The sequence below is a fragment of the Parasteatoda tepidariorum genome, chromosome 9 (assembly GCF_043381705.1).
Source record: "Parasteatoda tepidariorum isolate YZ-2023 chromosome 9, CAS_Ptep_4.0, whole genome shotgun sequence".
NCBI lineage: Eukaryota > Metazoa > Arthropoda > Arachnida > Araneae > Theridiidae > Parasteatoda > Parasteatoda tepidariorum.
Window position 1 is genome coordinate 71362449 of NC_092212.1, and position 22403 is coordinate 71384851.

The 22403-nt window shown below is 27.0% G+C and overlaps 1 protein-coding gene across 7 annotated transcripts in view; it reads left to right on the plus strand.

Annotated features, from left to right (window-relative positions):
* The window catches only part of LOC107446399 (cell surface glycoprotein MUC18), a 328310-nt gene that overhangs the window by 226984 nt on the left and 78923 nt on the right, over nt 1–22403 (plus strand). For 4 of the 7 annotated variants that reach the window (XM_043041643.2, XM_043041640.2, XM_043041641.2 and 1 more), the window contains exons 7-8: nt 3039–3326; nt 18507–18806. In XM_043041643.2, coding sequence (XP_042897577.1) covers nt 3039–3326; nt 18507–18806 — 588 coding nt within the window. The remainder of the gene's footprint in view (nt 1–3038; nt 3327–18506; nt 18807–22403) is intronic. The other 3 variants (XM_071184932.1, XM_043041644.2, XM_071184931.1) reach the window with 1 other exon arrangement.

Here is a 22403-nt window from a genome sequence, read left to right on the forward strand (position 1 = left end):
GGCGAAAGACCGAAATCGGTGGTTGTTGACTTTCACCGGTGAATGTCGACAAACACCAAATACGTCGGTGAAAGATCGAATATTTCATTACATTCTTGTACATTCGGACCCTCACCGGTGTATGTCGACAATCACAGATATGCTTTGGTGAATGTCCGAAATATTTATTACATTCGATTTGATATGAATTTATTCGTGGATATAATTACATTTATTCGATATTTTAACCATACACTGATGTTTTTTTAAGGTTAAGTGCCACTGGCCGGTATAAATTTGCCCGGTATACCCTACACTAATGTTTTTTTAAGGTCAAGTGCCATTGCCCGGTATATATTCGCCCGATACTCCAAACACTGATGTTTCTTCTAATCTATAGTCAGTAAGTATTAAAGTATAGAATAAATATAAATATATCAAATAAATATAATAATATTAACGAATAAATTAATATAAAATTGGATATGACAAATATTTCAGACATTCACCAAAGCGACTATGGGATTGTTGACATTCACTGGTGAGAGTCAGAAATAAGGGTATTTAGCAAATATTTTGGACATACACCAAGCGACTACGTGAATGTTGACATTCACCGGTGAATGTCAACATATATATATATATATTTGTATGAACTAAAAAAACATTGGAAATATTTTTTAATTAAAAAATATAGCATTAACAACAAACACGTTTATTGCAATGAAAGTATCAATAGTTATTTATATATGATATCTTTATTTTTGTTTGAAACACTACGTTACGTGGCATATACACATGAGATCACATGATCTATGTTTCATAACAATAAGATATATATCTCAAAGAAAATTATACCCCCGTGATTAATCGAAACTACTCAAAGAATAGTATTGGATACGTGCCGCCTTGGGAACAAGAAATATAATCAAATAACGTTTCATAGAACTCCGCTGGGATATATCTTTACTATTATTGTTTGTTATTTCTGTTGTTTCAGATTGTTTTCTCCAGGATATACGTTTTTATAAAAGATGGTAAGAGTGTGATGAAACTCATTGTTTCGAAGATAAAGAAGCCTAAGAATAAATATAGAACATAAAAATATGAAATATTTATATGTTTTATTGTTAGTTGACTTCATATAAAACTTGGAAACCGCTTACTTTCTATTAGTTTATAATTTTAATGAAATTTATCATCAATATTTGAAAAAGATAAACAGTATTGAGTTGAACGAATTTTGTTGCTATAAGGAAAAATATATATATTATTTTGACATTTTTTTAACTCAAAATTCATTAAAAAAAATACTCGTCTTAAATTTTAATTACCAAAATGATTTTATCTATTATTATTTGCATTGATTGAATTTTCGTAATGTTACGGGAAAAACATAATTTAGAAAAATTTCCGTAATTTATAGAAATGGCTTTTCTGAAAAAATAAACCATAATTCTGATAATAAAACCCAAACTATAGGAAATTTAAACCATTCATCTCAATTAAATATTCAAGCCAAATTACTGTTCATTTAGTAACTGCACATTAGAAATTCTGATTTCAAAAATTATATTTCTATACATTTAGTAAAAAATACAAAGCTAAAGGGTGAATAAAATCAAATAAATGGTTTTTATACCATGCTCCAAAGTATCATGATAAACTTACTAATTTTTTTCCGCAATAGCCGAAATTTACCATATGTTATAAAACCAACCACTTTTTATTGCTTATTTTAACCAAATCGTTACCAAAAGGCTGAGGTAAAAACTATTGTGTTTTTTGTTCTTCTTTTCGAACCAGAAAATAAAAATTTTTACTATATTCTGGTAGTTTTGACCATATTTCTCCCTCAGTGTGGTTAAAAAATTCTAAATTATGGAACTCATGTAATCTTTCCGCGTAAGAAGGTGAAAAAAAAGTGCTCAATACAAAATTATTTGACAACAATTAAATTTTTAATGCCTTTAAATTGATGATGTAAAGAAGAAACATTTAAAATCTAACCACCGCATGATTTTATTTTATATGTTTGGTGATGAATTTTACGGATGATTTTAGTAATTAAAATAACTTATTTTTTAGATAAACATTTCATATAGTCACACTGAAAAGTCTTACAAATAAAGCATCCTTAAGAGAAAAAAAAATTCAACAATTTTGCGATAAATATTTTCTTCTTTAGCAGTGTTCGTGTGATCAAAGTTTTTTTTTTTTTTTTAAATTTAGTTGAAATCTGGTTCTCATAGCGGGAAAACAAACATGTTCTACCTCGAACTGAAAAAGTCTTTTCTCTTTGCAGTGTTACGAAGTTTTTAAAAAGTCTAAGAAATTACAAAAGCATCAGTCTAGTTCATTTCGTGAAAAAAGTGAACTAAAATATTTGCTTTTATTGAAAAAATTAAATTCGTTTTCATTAAAAATTAAAAAAAAAGAATTAGTCAGATTCAATGTAAACATTCAATGTAACTATAAGAAATGGTAATTATAAGAATTATAATTGTAATTAGAAGAAATAGTGGTAGCTCTTCCCACTGTCGGGCCACAGGTTCGATCCTCGGGCCGGGCAAATTTGACTCAGCCTTCCATCCCTTCAGTGGGTCGATAAAATTAGTACCAAGCATGCTTGGGAACTAAACACTGGGGGTTCCGCGTTGGGCTGACCACCCAACCGGAAGATCTGCTTTTTCAGCCTCAGCCAAAAACTGAGATGGGCACAGTAGGCATTGGTCCTCTATGGGCTGTCGCACCACTGAGTTTAGCTTAGTTTATAAGAAATAGTTAAATATAGACAATCGATATAAAGATACACCTGATATATTTTTATAAAATACATATATTTAGTTAACTGTNCCAGAGCCAAAAACTGAGATGGGCACAGTAGGCATTGGCCCTCTATGGGCTGTCGCACCACTGAGTTTAGCTTAGTTTATAAGAAATAGTTAAATGTAGACAATCGATATAAAGATACACCTGATATATTTTTATAAAATACATATATTTAGTTAACTGTATTATGTGACAGTGCATTTTAATGATGCATATTTTTATTTCAGTTGTTCCAGTTTGCAAGAACCCAGCAGTACAAATATTTGGTGTAGCCAAACAAGAAACCCTAAATATCACTTGTGAACTTGATGGCGATCCAAAAGAAATAGAATTCCACTGGGCACTTAACAATACAGTGGAAAGCATGGAAGTCAAAAAATTCATATCAGACGGCCTGACCAGCACAGTGTACTACACACCTCGAAATATGTTAGGTTACGGAGCACTATTATGCTGGGGTATAAATAACATAGGACGACAGAGAGACCCGTGTGTTTATCGTGTTGTACCTGTTGGTAAGTACTACAGAATTACAAGTTTATTTTCATTTTAGGTGTTTACAAAAGCTTGTACATTATTAATTATAGGAGATCTATTAAAATATATTATATTGTTTAGCTCAGTGATAATTATTGTGCACTTTAAAAACTAATTTTATGAAGAATATTATCGTTTTTGAACCAAATGAATGCAACTTTAGCACCAAAATGAAGACTTTCCGACTAAGGGATACCAATGGAAGTGCCAAAGATGTAAGTACAATTTTTACTTAGAATGTTTTCAATGTCTTATATGTTCAATATTAAATTTTGTATAATATGATATTTAAATTGTAATTTATTCTTTAGCCCAAACACTACTGTGTAAATTTTTGTGCAAAATATGCTATTAAACAATCTTTCGGGGTGATTTAGTTTGCCAAGAGTGATTGCATTTAGTCTCTTTCGCAGACCGTGTCAGCAACTAGAGTTATATTGTTTCACATGGTACTGTGGTTTTCGCATTAGGTTTAAAGACCTTTTAAATATAAGTTAAATGCTTTAATGTGAAAATTAAGCTTAAATTTTAACTAAATGTTAAATGTATATCTTAATTATTTTCACTGAAATATGTATACTTTTCTTATAATTTTTTTTTTTTTATTTTATATATTTTTTTCTTACATGCAATTTCTTCTTCATCAGTCTTATTTTACTTTTAATTTACCAATTTCGGTAAGTTTTTAACAACATTATGCTGATATACAATTAAATCAATTTTATTTTTAATTTGATTTAAATAAATCAAAAAATTGCCTAGATATAGTTGCATAATAATTCTGCTACATACTAATTCTGCATACTAGTTACGCTACGTACTAATTCTGCTACATACCAATTATTTTCTTAACGACATGCATTGAAACAGCAATATCTGAACTTATCTCAGGACAAAAATTGAGCTTATATACATTTTGTTTTTCAACAATTTGATTTTATTTTTATTTACTGATTTCGGTATGTTTTAACATCATCATATTGATATACATTAGAAACAATTTTATTATTAATGTGATAATACATGAAAAAACTGCATATATTCTACAACATACTAATTCTCCTAGCTAATTCTGCATACTAGTTCTGCTACATACTAATTCTGTTACACTGTAAGAATTTTTTTTGTAATGAAAAACATTGAAAAAGCAATGTCTGAACATGTCATAAGTACAAAAATATCTTGAAATCACTTAATTCTTAAGTGATTTAAAAACAGTTCATATAAAAATGGCATTTTTTTAGTGTTGTTATTTGCAAAAAGCATTCAAAATTTATTTTCGACGTAATTGTATATAGACAATATCTAGAAACAAATATTTTAGGACGATGCAAAACTATTTAATAAAAATGTATTGATATTTAATTAAAAAGTGTCTAGTTTTAACTTGAATTGTTTTAAATATGCTTTTCTCTATTATTAAATCTGCCTCTATTTTAATGAAGATTTTCATGTAAAAATCAAAGTATTCTTAATTTTCATAATTTAATTTAATAAGTCATAACGTTATCAATTGCTTAAAACTCTGAAAGTTATTGAATCTGAAAAATGATTATTTTGTGAAATCTAGCTAATAGAAATAATTGCAAAAATTTGCACTGGTTTTAAAACTTTTTACATTCCTGTGGATTCAGTAAGCTTTTGAACTAGCTTTTGAATTTTACAAAGTATAAAATTTCATAACTTATTCAGATTTACACCGAAATTTAGTTTAATATACCATATTGATTTTTTCATATTTGATATTCAAAATTAAAAATATAATTTATCAAACAATTTCATAAGCATGTAATTGAGATATTTTGGCAATATTTTTTAATAAAAAAAGCCAGACGAAATATAAATCTATTATCATGATATTTATAAGTTTCCATATTTTCTTAATACATAAAAATGTTTTAAAAACATTTTTGTAAATAGCTATATATTTGTTTTAATTATATTGCATATATTAAATAAGTATGGGAAGTTATAAATGCCATGGCATTTATAAGTTTCCCTAATTCTTAAAGATACATAATTTTTTAACATATATTTTAATCAAATGGATTTAAACAATAGCAAATGTGAAATGAAATTTTTTATATGAATACAATCTGAAAATCTAAATTGCTTCTTAATTTTAAAAAAAACCCTTAAAAATTTAATTTTATCACAAAAACGACTACATTAATTAAATTTTTGAAACAAAAAGCATTATGTATAATATATTTCAAGAGAAAAATTAAATCTATGCTCACGATTCAATTTAATGTCGATATATTCAGAGCGTAATTATAAAATAATGTGTAAAATCATCGTAAGGATATTAAATTTAATTTCTAAATTTTTCCAAAAAACTTAATTCCATAATAGTATTTGTATCATTTCTAGCATAAATAGTAAATTAATAATTTAATTCTTCTAAGTATGCAAATGGGAATTTGGTAATGTAAACTTTCAATTATTTTTTCAATTCCTAATGTAAAATTTTAAGCAGTGAGAGTTGTATATTCACATATGAAAACTTATTGAATCAGGGCTTAAAGTGTTGACTATTTTTAAAATAAAAACCCCCATGTAAATGCATCACAGTTTCTGTTACACACCGTAAAAAATTCCGAATCAAATTACGTCTAAATGTATCGGCATTCAAGGTGTCGATACTTTTTACCGTAAAATCCAATTTCAATGTAATATTGTACCACTTTCTACTATTTTACCGACCTGTTACGGAACAAAAAATCTGATATACCATATTATTTACAGTACTAGATGCAGTAAAATGTCAGTATCAATCTATTAAAATAAATATTACTGCAAAAATTTAATTAAATAAATATTACTGTGAAATTTAATTAAATAAATGTTACTGTAAAATTGATTTTACCGTAACGTACATTTTACGTATGTTTCATCCAAAAAGTCTGTACATTATACCGTAATTTGATCCGGAATTTTTTGCAGAGCAAATGTTTATAATACCCAAATATATAATTGTTATATATAGTTTTCTGTTTAATACAGTCCAAAAAAACGGTAAACACTACTAAAAGGCTCTTTTATTGAAATAAGCAGCTAAACTGTACATTAGTATATCCAACATCAAATTTAAACTAATGTGTAAAAAATTTTTAGGTTAAACCTAGTATTTAATGCAATTAGAAACGTAATTCTATATTAATATATGACACACAATTATTGTGTAAATAATGAAGTAAAAACCGCATTTTAAATTTTAAATTCATAGACAGTATTTTAATTTGATTTGTCGCATGAAGTATAAATTCCTTTTAAAGTTATAAATTTATCGTAATTGCGTCGCAAATTTTTGCACATCAAGTAAATTTTCATATTAAACAAAACGAGTTTTGCATTTTGTCAAGAATGCACTAAACGGCATCGCATCAAAAGAGGGTGCGTTTTACTTAAATCTCCGCTAGCTATTCAACTTCATAATAATATATCCTGCATTTAAATAAGGTAAATAATAGGGTTTTCAAAATTTTTCATTTCAGAGTGTGTCTAAAACTCTTGAGATCTCAAAAAGTAATTTTAGGCCCTTCACCTTGATGCGAATGTCAAGAGTAAAGTTTCTGAATCCATTTTCATTTCAGACGGATTGAGTTTCAAAACTATTTCGTTTCAAAACACATATGACAATTCCAGAGGGGTGATGGAATTTCACCCGCTTCTAAAAATGTGGAGATTTTCTAAATTGAATACAAAATTGAAAGGATTATGAATGAAGCCTAACTAGATAGAGCATTTCAGAAACTTTTTTTATTGTATTCTATAATTTAATATAGCGAGTTAAACAGTGTGGTAAAGAAAATGAATACTTTGAATTGGATATCTAAGTCCAAACTTCCTGATGGTTATCTCTCTTGTCTTTAAATAAAATTGATATATTTCTTTCTTGATTCTCTAAATAAGAAAGATATATTGAGTGATAAATTTATAGTTAACTGATGCGGAGATAACTAGATAGAGCATTTCAAAAACTTTTTTTATTATATTCTATAATTTAATATAGCGAGTTAAACAGTGTGGTAAAGAAAATGAATACTTTGAATTGGATATCTAAGTCCGAACTCCCTGATGGTTATCTCTCTCGTTTTAAAATAAAATTCATATATTTCTTTCTTGATTCTCTAAATAAAAAAGATATATTGAGTGATAAATTTATAGTTAACTGATGCGGAGATTTATGGTTATTCCTTACTAACTCAATAAAGATTGAAATACTAGTATTTTTATACTTTATTATGAAACAACATTTATTATATTTCGAAATTTTACATCGTGATTTAAACAATACGATAGAAAAAAATTATTATTTGAATTAAATATCTAAATCCAAACTTCCTGATCGTTATCTTTTTTTTTTAAATAAAAATGATATATTTATTTCTTGAGTATCTTAATTAATAAAAATGATATATTGAGTGAGTTCACCATAATTTTATATAGTGATTGAAATAATGTGATAAAATTAATTCTTTTAATTAAATATCTAAGTTTAAACTTCCTGATTGTAATCCTTTTTTTCTTTAAATAAAAATGATATATTTCTGTCTAGAGTCTTTAAAGATGTCCGACTAGTTTCGACGACTTTTTTTAAAAAATATTAATATAAAATGTTATAACAACTAGTTTAATTGCTTCATTATGCGTAACACTAGCAACAATATTATTATTTTTCAAAAGGTAATTTTTTGGTAAAAAATAAGACTTTTTTTGCACGTACGCTAAACACTGTGAAAAAATTTCGATCATCTAAAAATAAATTACTAGTGGCTTTTATTTAGAAGGTTATCAACTATGTTTTATTTGAAAATTAAGGGCTTATACTACTGAGTTAGGGATTAGTGTAGATAAAAAAGCAAATATTTAAATATTTCTGCACGTGTTTTTGCAAAAGAGAAACATGCTTAAAGAATGAAATTCTTCTTTTTTTTATCTTAGTTTACAATTCAAAATGTGTGAGCTACAATCAAAAACACTCATGAAAATTTGCGGACAATTATTTTAAAAACAACATGAGATATCGAGTTTACGGTGGTGAAAAATTAAAAAAAAATCTGATTTTGAGATAAGCGCATGTAAAGACTTAAAATCATTAGTCTATTCACTGAAAACTGCAATAACTTCTCATAACTACTATAACTGCTATTTGGAATATAAATAAAAATAAAGGTAAAATATTTTTAGAAAGCTAATACAAGGATTCTAAATTTATAATAAACTCATTTTCAAAAATTTCACCCAAAATCATGTCTTTGCTCTAGTTTTACCTTTATAAGAAATATACTATTGAGTGATAGTTTCAAAGCTAACTGATGCGGAAAGTTATAGTTATGGTAAATTAACCCAATATAGTTTCAAAGACTAGCAATATTTTACTTATTACTAATCGGCATGTATCATATTCCATAATTTCATATACTGAGTTAAACAATGTGGTAAAAATATAACTCTTTCAATTGAATATCTAAGTCCAAACTTCCTAAATGTAATCTAACTTTTTTTTTAAACAAAATGATATATTTCTGTCTATAGTCTCTAATGAAGGAGTGATATATTGAGTGACTAAAGTAAACTAATTCTAAAATTCATGGCTATGCTAAACTAATCCAATAATGTTTGAAAGATTCTTATACATATTACGAAGAGACATTTCAAATTTGAAAGGATTAAGAAAAAAGCCAAAGTAAATTTCCCATTTAAAACACGACTAACTTTTTATTAAGTGCCATAATTTAATATAGAGTGTATAATAAGGTTAAATAAGGGTATAAATAGCCTGAATCGAATATCTAAATTCAAACTTCCTGTTTGTTATAATTTTTTTTTCTTTAAATTAGAATAATACATTTAGTGATAGATTTCCAGTAAACATATGCGTAAAGCGATAGGTATAGGAGTGAACCACTAAATTGTAGCAAATTTTTGATCAAATTACGATAAAATTTACCCATACTTTTTACCGTGTTTGCCTCTGCTTTTTATAGTGAAATCCAATTTCACCGCGAAATTACACGGAAAAAAAATTTGATGTAGCTTAATTTTTAATTCTACAGTAATATTGATTGTAAGATCACTGCTTCACAGTAGCTAAATAATCATAACTGTAAGACATACGGAACAGAATTTTATGGTAAAAATGGATTTTACAGTATAATTAATCTTTCAAATGATGCACCCATTGTTCTGGTAATGTTTACTGCAATTTGATTTGAGATTTTTAGACCGTAGTAGCCATATCCCAACAAGACTGACTTTTTATTATAAACCATAATTCAATATAGTGCTATGATATGAAAAAACAGTTATACTTAGAATTGAATATCTAAGTTCAAACTCCTTGGCTGTCACCTCTAAATAAGCATGAACTATTTATTTCTTGAATTTCTAAATATCGATTATATATATAGCAATTTAGTAATCGATGTGTATAAATATATATATATATATATATATATATGAATGAAGAACTGAAAGGATAATAAAATGATTTTAATCATATAAATATCCTAAATATTCAAAGCAAAGGTTTTTCTAAACTGTACCGTAGCGGCAAACCAAGAAATAAAAACAATGCTAAAAATATTAAATTAATAAAAAAAAGCAGTAGTTTATAATTTTTTTAAAAATTAATTTCCAATTCTTACTTTTATGTTTGCGCAATACGACTTTTAAAGCTAATTAAAAATTTAAAAGTGACATGAGTATTGTTTCTGCATTTAAAAAGAACATTTTTAAACAAATGAGACATGTTGCAATGCCAAACTGCCTAAACTGTATCATTTAAACCAAGTCAATATTGAAAATATTAAAAAAAGGCATAGTAACACTTACATTCTTCTAATATTATATCTATTCCTTTTTTTTTAATGCTGGAATAATACAACAAAAAAATCTCTATTGTGAATAACAAATATTTAAAATTATTTTAAGAAGGAAATTTCTTATATTTGTGTATGCATACAACATCATGCGATACTAAAAAATCACAGTTTATGAATTTTATACAGATTTTTTTTTACTAATTTATCAAATGATAAAATTAAAAAATCTACTTTTAAATGCAAACGACAGGTGTATAGAATTTTTTTCATAAAAATATTTTTTCTAATTATTATGCAAAATTGGAGAAAAATCGATTTTTCTTTTTAAAAAAAGACATACTTGTTTGAAGTTTTACGTCTAGACACCTCATTTAAATATTTATTTTAAACTAAAGATGTTTTTATATTTAATAAACTTTATCATTAAATTAATTCGATTATCATTTTGAAGATTATACGTGCAAATATTTTTCTAGCTTTTCTTCTTTAGTTATCTACATTTACATGAATAAATCTGAGCGTTTATCTTGGAATTAAAAATCGCGATAGTCACTGCATACCATTTCAGCAATTTTAGATGTTTAATGCAAGTATACGAAAAAATAAACAGAAAGAAAGATAAAAGATAAAATTAAAATTTCATTTTACTTTATTAAAAAAATTCAATGGCTTAAAAATATGCAAATGGAAATAAAAGTCGAATTGTTTCAAGCACTCAAAAGTAGGCGCTCATTCTCTAGACTTTATAGACATGAATGAGAAAAAATAATGTTGATTTTAAATATTAAGCTAAGATATATGTTAAAATATAAATAACAAATCATCTGTCAAGTCTTACGAATTTGAACTAACTAAGTTTGAGAGCTTGAAAAATATCAACTTTTATTTCTATCTGCGTAATTTTAAACGAAATGAATTTTTTAATCAAGTAATACTTTCTGTTTCAATTCCAAGATTATTTTTTTATCATTCCCTTTCTTCAAGATATTAACAGATAAACCTGAAGTAAAAAATGGGATACCATAAATTTGTAAAATTTTACCATAATTATTAATATTCAATTAATTAAACAAGAAAATTACAATTTCTTAGATAATAATTGCTGCTAAAGTTGCATTTCCAAACAAAATTAAATTAGATATTTTATTTTGAAACATTCGTATCTAGAGTAACAAATAATTATATTAATAAATATTTAAAAAAAAGTTAGCATATTGCATGTAACCAAAATTAAAAAATTAAGTATAAAAATTAAAAAATTCAGCCTTAATTCGAAAAATCCCATCCTGCCTAAAATTTAACTGATTCTAACCAATCATTCAAAATCTATTAAATTTCGTTTTTTTGTGGTTGGCATTATTTACAAAGTAACAATCTAAAAGACAAACTGCAAAATCTTGATTTACTGAAAATAATGAAAAGCAAAACATACTGATTCATCATTAAGCTTCTGTTTTATTTATTTACGCAACAGTATGTTCCGCTTATTAAAGCATTATGATGGGATTTATAGAAGAAAAAATAATAAAACTTCATAACAACAAAAGAATGACGACTGACATCAATGTATATATTTATTTAATTTGACAAAAAAACTATGATTGTTGTTTAAATTCTAAAATTTAATTTTATCCATTAAAATAAAAAGAGTAAATGTCTAGATAATTCACAGGAATTTGCTTTGTGTTATTTCTCATTTAAAGAAAATAGCGACATTGAGTGAATATTATCTTATCATGCATTAATATTATATGGAAATTTTTTTTCAAGTATATTTAATAATTCATGGTATTGGAAGAATACCTACATCAAACTAATTATATCAAATATGAAGCTAGAATTCATATAGAGTGTTTAAAACAATCGTAGAAAAAAATTATAAGCAAATAATTCTTTTACAACTGGACGATTAGTCCGAATCATTATGCTTATTAAGAATGATAAATGGGCTTTCTTTTAATCGAAGAAAATATTCTATGCATTATTAAAATACATATCACACCTTATCATTGTCCTTCTAGATAACTTTGGTTTGGAATATCAAATATTAAATGAATTGGGCAGATCTTTGCTACTGTATTCAAACGATCTGCTTTTTGGCAAAATGAAATATTTAATTTATTATTTATTATAAGAATTATTTATTATCATTTTTCATCAATTTATTATTTATTTTATATGATTATTATTTTATTTATTAATTTATTTATTTTGACAAAATCAACGAACGTTGCTTAACGTTGAAATAAAAAAATGTTCAAATAAGAAATATAATATTTATCGATGATTCATAGTAAATTCATAATTTGATGACATTTTTTGTTTCAAAGAAATAGTGACATAGTTATATATGTAGCGATCTTATGCATTAATTTTATACGCAAGTTTTCTTCGTAAGTATATTTAGTAATTCATCATGTTGTAGGAATATTTATCCCAAACTTATCACATCAAATACGAAGCTAGAATTTATACAGTGTGTTCAAATAACTGTTAGAAAAATTTATAAACAAATGATTCAGCTCATCTTTTGCGACTAGACGATGAATCCTAATCATTATGTTTAGTAAGAATGATAAATGGGTTTTCTTTTAATCTCCCAAGAAAATACTCGATGCATTATTAAAATACATCTCACACCTTATCATTGTTCTTCTAGATAACTTTGGCGTGGAATAACAAACATTTAATGAATAGAGCGGATCTTTGGCGCTACTGTATTCGAACGATCTTTTATTTGGCTAAATGAAACATTTATGATGACCGCCTTCCGGAAGAAGAGTTTTGGAATAATTTATGAGAAAGAATCCAAAAAATGCCTTCGTTTACTTGAATAGTTGATTTGGAAGGTTTGAGTGTCATAAATGAAGAAGAATATTTTTGCCGCAGTTTATCAAAGCGAAAACGTTCCTCTGTTTATTTTGAATTATGTTTGTTGCTTAAACGTTATTTCAATACGCTAAATTTTAGGTAAAAAATAAATGACGTTGAAAATACATGTTTTAGAAAAAATTAATTTAAAAAGAATAAATTGGTATATGTTCGTATAAAGAAAGAAAATTGCTCATTAAAGCTCATTGATTAAATTATACGCCTTTTAATTGCATTATGTGCTGTTCTAATATGCATTTAATATATCTAGGTGTTATTTCGGCGTATGTAAATAATGAGCATCTAATATTCTATTTTTTTAAAAAATCGTATTGATAAACCATATTTTTTTACTGTAAAAGTACATATGTAACTCTTTAAGGAAAACGTATTTATTCCTTTTTTGGTTACTGTGCGTTGCATGACAACACCTGTGACTCTGGTCCATCAGTTGCACCAACAGTAAGCAAAAGGCTGAAGCAATGGGAAGTTGACATATTATATTCTTGTACATTATAAATACTTTTTTTTCAAACTTAAAAACCTATTAGGATAATTTTAAACTGCAATGAATAAATTACACGTTCTATCATTATCTTTGTACGCTTCAAAATACCTTTCATAAATGTTGATACAATAAAAAAGTTTAAATTTGACTTAGTTTTTATTCCCCTAATAAACTAGTAAAAACTTGAAAAATTAGAAGCACAATTTTTTTAAACTAATTAAAGGAAACTGAAAAACTTAAAAAGAATCCTTCATTTTTCAAAAAATAATTTTTTTTTCTAAAAAGAAAACAAAATGTATGTTTGCCATTCCTAGCAGCCATTCTTGTTTAGATGAATTATAAATAATGTGCTATAAACTTTGTCTTAACTGGAAAAAATAGTTAGATTTGATTCCATATGCAATATTTTTATCAGTTTTTTAGTTATATTGCTATTCATATCTTGATTTTCCATTAGTTTTCTTAAACATCTGATTGCAGCTCCTTATAATGATATGAAATATTGCTAAGTGTTGTTTTGTTGAAATTTTCCCATAACTTTCAGTTGTGGTGGTTAAAGTTTATTGAAATGCATTCGCTTTTGAAGAAGATACTTAAATATACTCATTTCTGTTTTCTTGAGAGCAGAAGCAAAGCAAATCAGAAGGAAACCGATGTTGTGTCAATTTATACTCCTATTGTGCAACTTTATTAGATACTTGAGACATGATGGCAAATTCTTGCATTTTTCATTTTCACAAATTTATTTTTTATAATTTTGTCGATTTTACCCATCTAATTTACTTTAAATGAATAATAAGGTAGTCAATTATTTCGACACGATGCTCAATATTTTATAATTTCTTTTTGAGAACTTTCTTAAATATATTAAAAGCAAAAAATTTCAGAATTTCCTATTTTAAGTTCCAAGTTCCCTGTATTTTCAGAAATAAATTTTTAAAACTTGATAGCTTGAATAAAATCTGTTAAATAACCTAAGCAGGGAAGTTTCATAGGTAAATTTCATAGATAAAAAAATTGAAACAAGAGAAATGCAAAAATGTAAAACAATTATAGTTACGAAAACTAATGAAAATTAATAGGTATTTCAAACTTATAATAATAGTCAAAATCTTAGTTTTAGCTGCCGTGATTAATTACAAATTCTACTATAGTTATAATTGTAATTTTTAAAAATATTTTTAAGGAATTACAACTTGTGAAAACATTTGCATTCTTTAAAATGTGAAACTTTTAACTGATTCATTATAAAATAAAGAAATATATTAAATGTTGTTGAAAAGTTTTAAAAGAATCTAGCGAATTTAAACACACCTTAGAATTTATTTTAAATCTAAGAATTTTTTTTTCAATAATGTATATTTTGCCCTTGACGAAAGTAATCAGGCATTCTACAACTGATCGCCAAATTAAGAAATCATTGTTGTACACATGATCTAGGTATTCTATTCTATAGAATCACTAAATACAAAACAAAGTAAGTAACGATTACAATTCCACACCCTGCCTGTACTATATAGAATGACTAATAGAAATTATGCACCAGTCTGTAATTAGGCAACTATCATAACTAGGCAACTATCATAACTAGAATATATTCATTTTCATTATTCATACTTCACTCAAAAAGCATTTTTCATTCCATACATTGCTTCGGCACTCCATATAAAAGTTAGAGTATACATTAATTCTAATATTTCAGAGTTTTATTCTATAGAACTATTCTAAAAAATGCACCAGGAATTCTAAAGAATAATTTTATAGAATACTGGCATTTGACGTTGACATATACATTCTAAATTTTGCTTCGCTTCATGAATAAAATATTTTTTTTCTAAGAATCTGATATGCTTGTTCGATATTTCATTTGTATTTTTTCGCCTTCCAATATTATTTATTGCTTTTACTGTATAAACTCTTAAATAGAAAAATAATTTCCGCATCGATATTTGAAAAGGGGATACAAATGAAAAGTAATGTTAGATTTTGTGGTACATTTAAATAGTTTTTAACAGGAACTTTTGTGAACTTTTTTCTCCTATAATATTATTTATTTAAATATTATTGTTTTCATTTATGTTATCATTTAGAATATAAACTTCTATAAATAAAATTCTTCAATTTCAAACGGTTCTTTCTAACAATTTTCAAGGTAATATAAATATAAATGATACGGAATTTATCGCTAATTTTATCGCTATTTCACTAAAAACGTAAAGGATTGTATTTAAATCTTCAAGATAAAAAATCTAAAATGGACTTTCATAATTCTTTTTCTAACACTTTCTCGGTTAAAGACATTTTCATTATATCCGAATGTTTTGTTTCTATCTTTTTGCATTGTATTTAGTACTCTTTCTTAACGTAAAAAGTTAAAAAAAGAATTAAATACCTGCAAACCGTTAAAAATGAAATCCAGTCATTTTTTTAAAAGAATTTCTAATTAAAAATATTTTCCCGAATGAAAATCTAGAAGGAAAAAAATTAATGATATCGAAACACGGAAGCAACACATTCATAATAATAAATCTGTTACAAAAGATTAAAACAAATTTGTTGTTTAAGTGAAATTTCCTAATATAAGAAATTTTTAATATTAAAGAAAAAGAAAAACAAAGCAATTGATTTTTCCTTCTTTTTTAGTCTCGTTATTTTTCATTTTACTGTAAAAACTGTAAGCATTGAAGCAAGAAGGTGCCGTTTATTTTATTTTATAATTAGTTTTCTTTCTAAAATTAATGATGAAGTCAGTTTTATAAATGAAAATGAAAGTTTATAAAAGAATCCAGGCCGTGAAATGCATTAGCACTTAATGATTCTTTTGAAGTTTCCTGTTAACGTAATGCTCATAAATCGTGAAGGCTTCTTTTAAATATAATTTTTTTCTAAGATTACACTTTCTAAAATAATTAAATTATTTAGAAATGTAAGTCCATTTTTCAAATCTAAATGAAAAAAATGTAAGGATTTCTCAAAGATATTAAACATCATTAAATATATATATATATATATATATATACACCAAAGAGCCATTACATTATGACCACNTATATATATATATATATATATAAATATATATTATGATTTCGATTTAGCACGATTTTCTTCTTTGCTTACAGGATATTGCTGAAAATTCAACATTTTGAAACATAAATTTGCATATTAAATAAAAATGTAGCATATATATTTTCAATATTTATTCCATTTCCAGCAGTATAATTGTATATTTCTACTTTCAGAAATTTAATTTTGAGTCAAAAGTATCAGTTAGTCTGTTTTAGAACCTGTATATAACATATGTATCAAATAGCATATGTGAAATCTTTTTAAAGTATGAGTTATGAAGTTTATGCCTTTGTATACAGATAAGGATTACTTATATTATTGTAGTACAATTAGGTAAAATAAAAAGCCAAAATTATGCATTCAAAATTCCAAAACTAGGGCCTATAGGAATTTGTTTATAGTGGTCAAAAATAGCACCACAAGAAAATTCCATGATATCATTTGACAGTGGGAGAAAGGATATGAAAGAGAGGTGAAACGTATATCTTTAGTCCAATTAGGCAACCGAGGCAGATGAATACTTACGAGTCAAAAACAGTATAATCTATACGTATAAACCCTTACAACTTCTGAATAGTTTGACATATTTATACATATTTGATCTCATTAGCTTTAATCTTCATTCATTCACTTATTTTATTTGTTATAATTATGTGTCTAGATAACAATGTCAGGGGCGTAAAAAAGTGCAAATGCATAATTGTACTTTTTTAAACGTAAAAGACTTATAATATTTTAAATGTTTAGTCCTATTGTCGCATCCTCATGTCGCGGTAGTTCTATGTAAAATATTACATCGTAAATGAGTACATCAGGGGAAAATGCTACATTAAAAAATATGACTCAGTGTAAAATACAATATTTAAAGATATACATTAGTGTAAAAAACTACATCGCTGCAAAAAGGTAACAATATGAAAAGTACAATAATACAAAAAAGTCAATACATCGGTAATAATAAAAACTACAATATATTTGTACTTTTCTATGCACCTGTCATTGCTATCTGGATGCAATTATGACAAATGAAATGAGTGAATGAACTAAGACTAAAGTAAATGAGATCAAACATTAGCCAATATGAGTTATTATTTAAAAGTTACAAGGATTTTCGCATATAGAATGTACTACTTTTGACTTGTACATCTTTATCTATCATTGCTATCTAAGTTCAATATATACAATTAGTATTTTTGCTATGTAAAAATTATGTATCTATGTATACAGTTAGTATTGTTTTTATGTCTCATGTCAGCATGTAAGGAAATGTCTCCGTTGTAGCGTTTATGTTGACTCGATTGAAATGAAACACGAAGCGATAAGAAAAATACTTTAAAATATATGAGTAACACTGGAAGTATAATTACATCTGAAACAATACTTCATACCTGAAAATATTTAAATTTCTTCCTTCTTTTAACCATTTTTTCTAACCCACCATTTCTTATCAAATGATTTTGTTGGGTTTTCATGTGAGCCTACTTGATACCTCCCTAATAAAATTTTAATCCGTCCCGGTGTTTTTATTTTGAATGTCTACTTCAAACCATCTGTATTCGACAGTACTTTGTGGAAATATAAAATCAAACCGCCATATCCATTAAATGTTATAGCAATGCAATAATATCCTTACTAAAATATTTTGATCTTGCTATGGATCGATAGTAATTCCTCAAAAAAAATCTCAAAAGTCTACTTTTTGGTGGTTTTCTTGGAGCTATTAATATTACTACATAAATGCAATTTTATGAGATTAAAAGTTATCTTAGGTCGATCAAATTTTTACATTGATGCTTATGTATAAAAACCACAGAATTCAAAAATGTGTTCCGTGTATTAAGATTTTCGAAAGACGTAAACCAAACTGAGGAATATTATTCTAGGTCCTCCAGAGACTATGCGTAACTGCTTGGTGACAAACCACACAACAGACTCACTTCTGATACAATGCGAACCAGGTTACGATGGTGGTTTACCGCAGACTTTTCATCTTGAAGTATACAGCTCAACAAACGAGCATCTTCAGGGAAACATGACTTCAGAAGATAGTCCTAGTTTCTTGGTGCAAGATTTATTAACGGGAACTTCTTTCATTCTTGTTCTGTATGCGGCCAATGCAAAAGGAAGGAGCAATTCAGTGGCTTTATATGCTAGTACATTAAGACCAGCTGAAAGACATACAGGCAAGGGGCATTTTATTAAACCTAAAATTGAAATTTATTTCAAACAACCTGTACTGGGTATTTCAAATGGATAGTGACAGATTTTAAATTAAAAAAAAACTCATTAAACCAAAACTTACGAAGAGTTAATCTGGTTGAGAACGAATAAAGTATCTTACGCTACGCTTTAACGCTACGAGAGTTCGTATTTAATACATTTTTGCTCAGAACTATCCGGCTCTAATGAGAATTCTCCCGCACACCAGACTCATATGCTGGTGATTACTGCGGTTATGAAGATAATTCACTTTGAAGAGAGGTGTGGTGTTAAACGATTTTAATTGATTTAGATTGAGAGAGTCCAGCTATTTTTTTTTTCAATTCTTCAAAAATAGAAATAGTTTTTATCTTGTCTTCATAGCAGTAGACAAACTCAAACTTTTAGTTTCTCATTCTTTACCGGCCGGCCTGCGTGGAGGTCTAGGAACTGGCCTTGCATCAGAAAGGTTCTGGCTCCGCATATTAAGGAAACTTTTGGAGCGTTTTCCCCATGGCTGATATAGGAAAAATATATTTCGTATCATACTTGCAAGAGAGAAGTTTTATTTTTAAAACCAAGTATGGCTTGCTTCCGCTTACTCGTAGGCAAGAAAAGATAATATGGAGTGTTTCGTGATAATAATTATATTCGACGAAAAATTTACATTGTATGTTCAATTTTTTACAAAAGATACACTTCACGGTAAGATAAAATCGTATTTCCACATTTAAAAATGTATAAGGGAAGTTTTAATATTACTTTCTAAAAAAATATGCAGGTGGAGCCACGAGGTATCAGTGATTAAACCACTGAACTCTTATTGAAAAGAACTGGTGTTTGATCCTCAGTGGTGGCTTGAAGCTTACCCAGCTTCAGATCGAAAGGTACCAGCTTGCCTGGAAAGTAAAGGGGCCTTCGCTCAGTGCTGATCGACTTTGCCGCAATCATGCCAAAGATCTTGAAATTGTGGAGCCTTAACCTCTATGATCCCCTTGGGCAACAGCAGGCTGTTGCGGGAATGCTCTATTTTTACGTTTATGAAGATTAAAACTGCTCGCCAAAGAAGATTAAATTTATGGTATGGTATGATCGTATTTCCAAATTTATTAAAGATTAGGGAAATTGATACTGCAACATTTTGTTTGGAATTATTTGAAAAATCTTCAAAAATAGTGCTGAGGTTTCGCAGTTTCAACTATAGATTTGTGCTAGTACCAGATGATCTCAATTAAAATATCTGGAAAAAATCCTGGGATCGCAAGCTCAATCTGCTTCATAATCTCAATTGACGAATTAGAAAAAAGTTATCCTGAAACATGTTTATACGACAATACTGGATATTCTAGATTGAAAAATTTGTAAGAGCAATCCTTGAACAGCAGACATGACCGTCTTTATTCAGAAATGCTCGATAAAATCAATTATAAAGTCTTCAAATGCTATGTTGAAGCATCTTAAGTTGAGAATTTTTGAAAAATTTAACAAAATATAATAAATATGTTTTTAGCAATTATCCAGAATGATTGTTATGACTATAAAAAAACATATTAAGCTGCTTCCCATGAAATAAATAACATGAGAGATCAATCTCAATTTTTGATTAAGGCAAATTCTCTACACTGAAGATGCTCTTGGATTGTTTCTTCAGTACTTTGGTTTATTCTTACCTAACCTATTATTAAATAAATCATGCTCTATCACTTTCTTTCTTTTTGCTTCACTTGCTCTTGCTTTCATTGTTCTAATTGACACTCAATTTCGTTTTACGAGTTTATTGAAACAATGATAGAAGCTCTGATTGAAAACAATGTATTGTATATATGTGGAAATAAAGGAGAAAAGAAAGTTACTTGACATTCTCTTAACCATTATGTTCCAAATAAGGAACTTTTAGCAAATACATATTTATCATTGGAAACCAAACATCACTTTTTTATTATCTTTGATTTAATCACGTATGAACGTTATTTTTTTCGGTAAATAGAATAAAGGACATAGCTTCTTTTATTTGTCAATAGCCATTGAAACACCCAGTATATCAAGTCTATCCGAAAGTAGTCAATTTCTTTCTCCTTTACTAGTTATAATTTGTATCTTCTCTTTACCACAATTGCAACAGCCATTTTTTTTCTTCATAGTTTAAGTGTTTATTCTTTTTTCTATTATAACAAATCTTTACAGTTACATTAAATAACATAGGGTATTCAGTAATCACTACTCTTAAGATATATGTCTTGGAATCCTTTTAAAAGAGAAAGTCAAAATTATTGGTTGTAAGTTAATGACGAAATTGTAAGAACATCTTCAACATATTTAATGCTTGTGAATGTGAATGCATTTTCGATTCAAATTGCGAATTTGCTGAATCGCGCTTTATTAACACTTACGTAAAAATTAAAAAGTCCGATAAAATAACTTTTGCTGAAATGGATTGGGGGCCCTAAAATTGTTGCCATATTTTGTCAGTTTTTTTTTCTGTCCTGAACATAGTGCAATATATCGTAGCTTAAGAGCAATACTCTCTTTCCCTTCAATAGCAAAAGTGCAAACCTTTACGTTTTGGCAGGATATATTGCTAATGTTAGTTTGAAGATATTGCTATTGTTTGATAGGAGATGTTGATATTGTTTTAAAGGATATATTTCTATTGTTTGGTAGAAGATACTGCTACTGTTTGTTTGGAGATCGGTAGGATATATTAATCATGACAGCTTCTAAACAACATTGCCGGTAGCATATATTCGTTTATTTTAAAAATATTTTAAGCTACTGATACTATATAGAAAATTAAGATAAAGAGCTACAAAAATTCAGGAGATTGCTTTGGGGAAAAACAAAATCAGTCTGATTTTTTCTTAACGCCGGTGACAATATTTATTTTCATTTAAGTACACATTGCAGTACTGCTGTTATACAAATACCAGGAATCGCAGCGAGATTACTGTAGTCTATCCTTCCCGATTCCTACAGTGCGCTATCATTCCGACCACACAAACACCCCGAGCTTTACATCATAGTTTTCATTTTACATTATTTATTAAGCATGGTCTTACTTCAAGGTTTCTTTAGGCTTTAAAATAATTCAAAAATTGAGCAATAAAAAATATTTTTATGTTTTTATAAATTGTCATGTGTATTGATTTTTTCTATCGAACTAATTTCAAAATTATTTCATTTCATTCTTCTTAAATATTTATGATACCATTTAAAATACTGCAGAAATATTTTTTTTATTATTTAAAGTTAGAATTATTCATTATTTTCTTTTCAAATGACAATGCTATTTAGTATTCCTACATATATATGGACGCAGATTATTCTGTACATGCTACTATGTTGTACTATGTTCTTTTTAAATTTCTAACTTAATATTCATTATATTTTTTTAATATTTACTCCCTTTTCAAAGATACAAAAATCAATATTTTTGTTCAAAATTACAATGCCAAAATTTGCTTCTTGTAACTTCTCACTTATGCATGATTTATTGATAATTTAAGTTGATTTTTGTACATTACAGTCGTGATCATATATACTGTGTTACCTTGTGTTGCATGCATAACACAAGAAATCTTAAA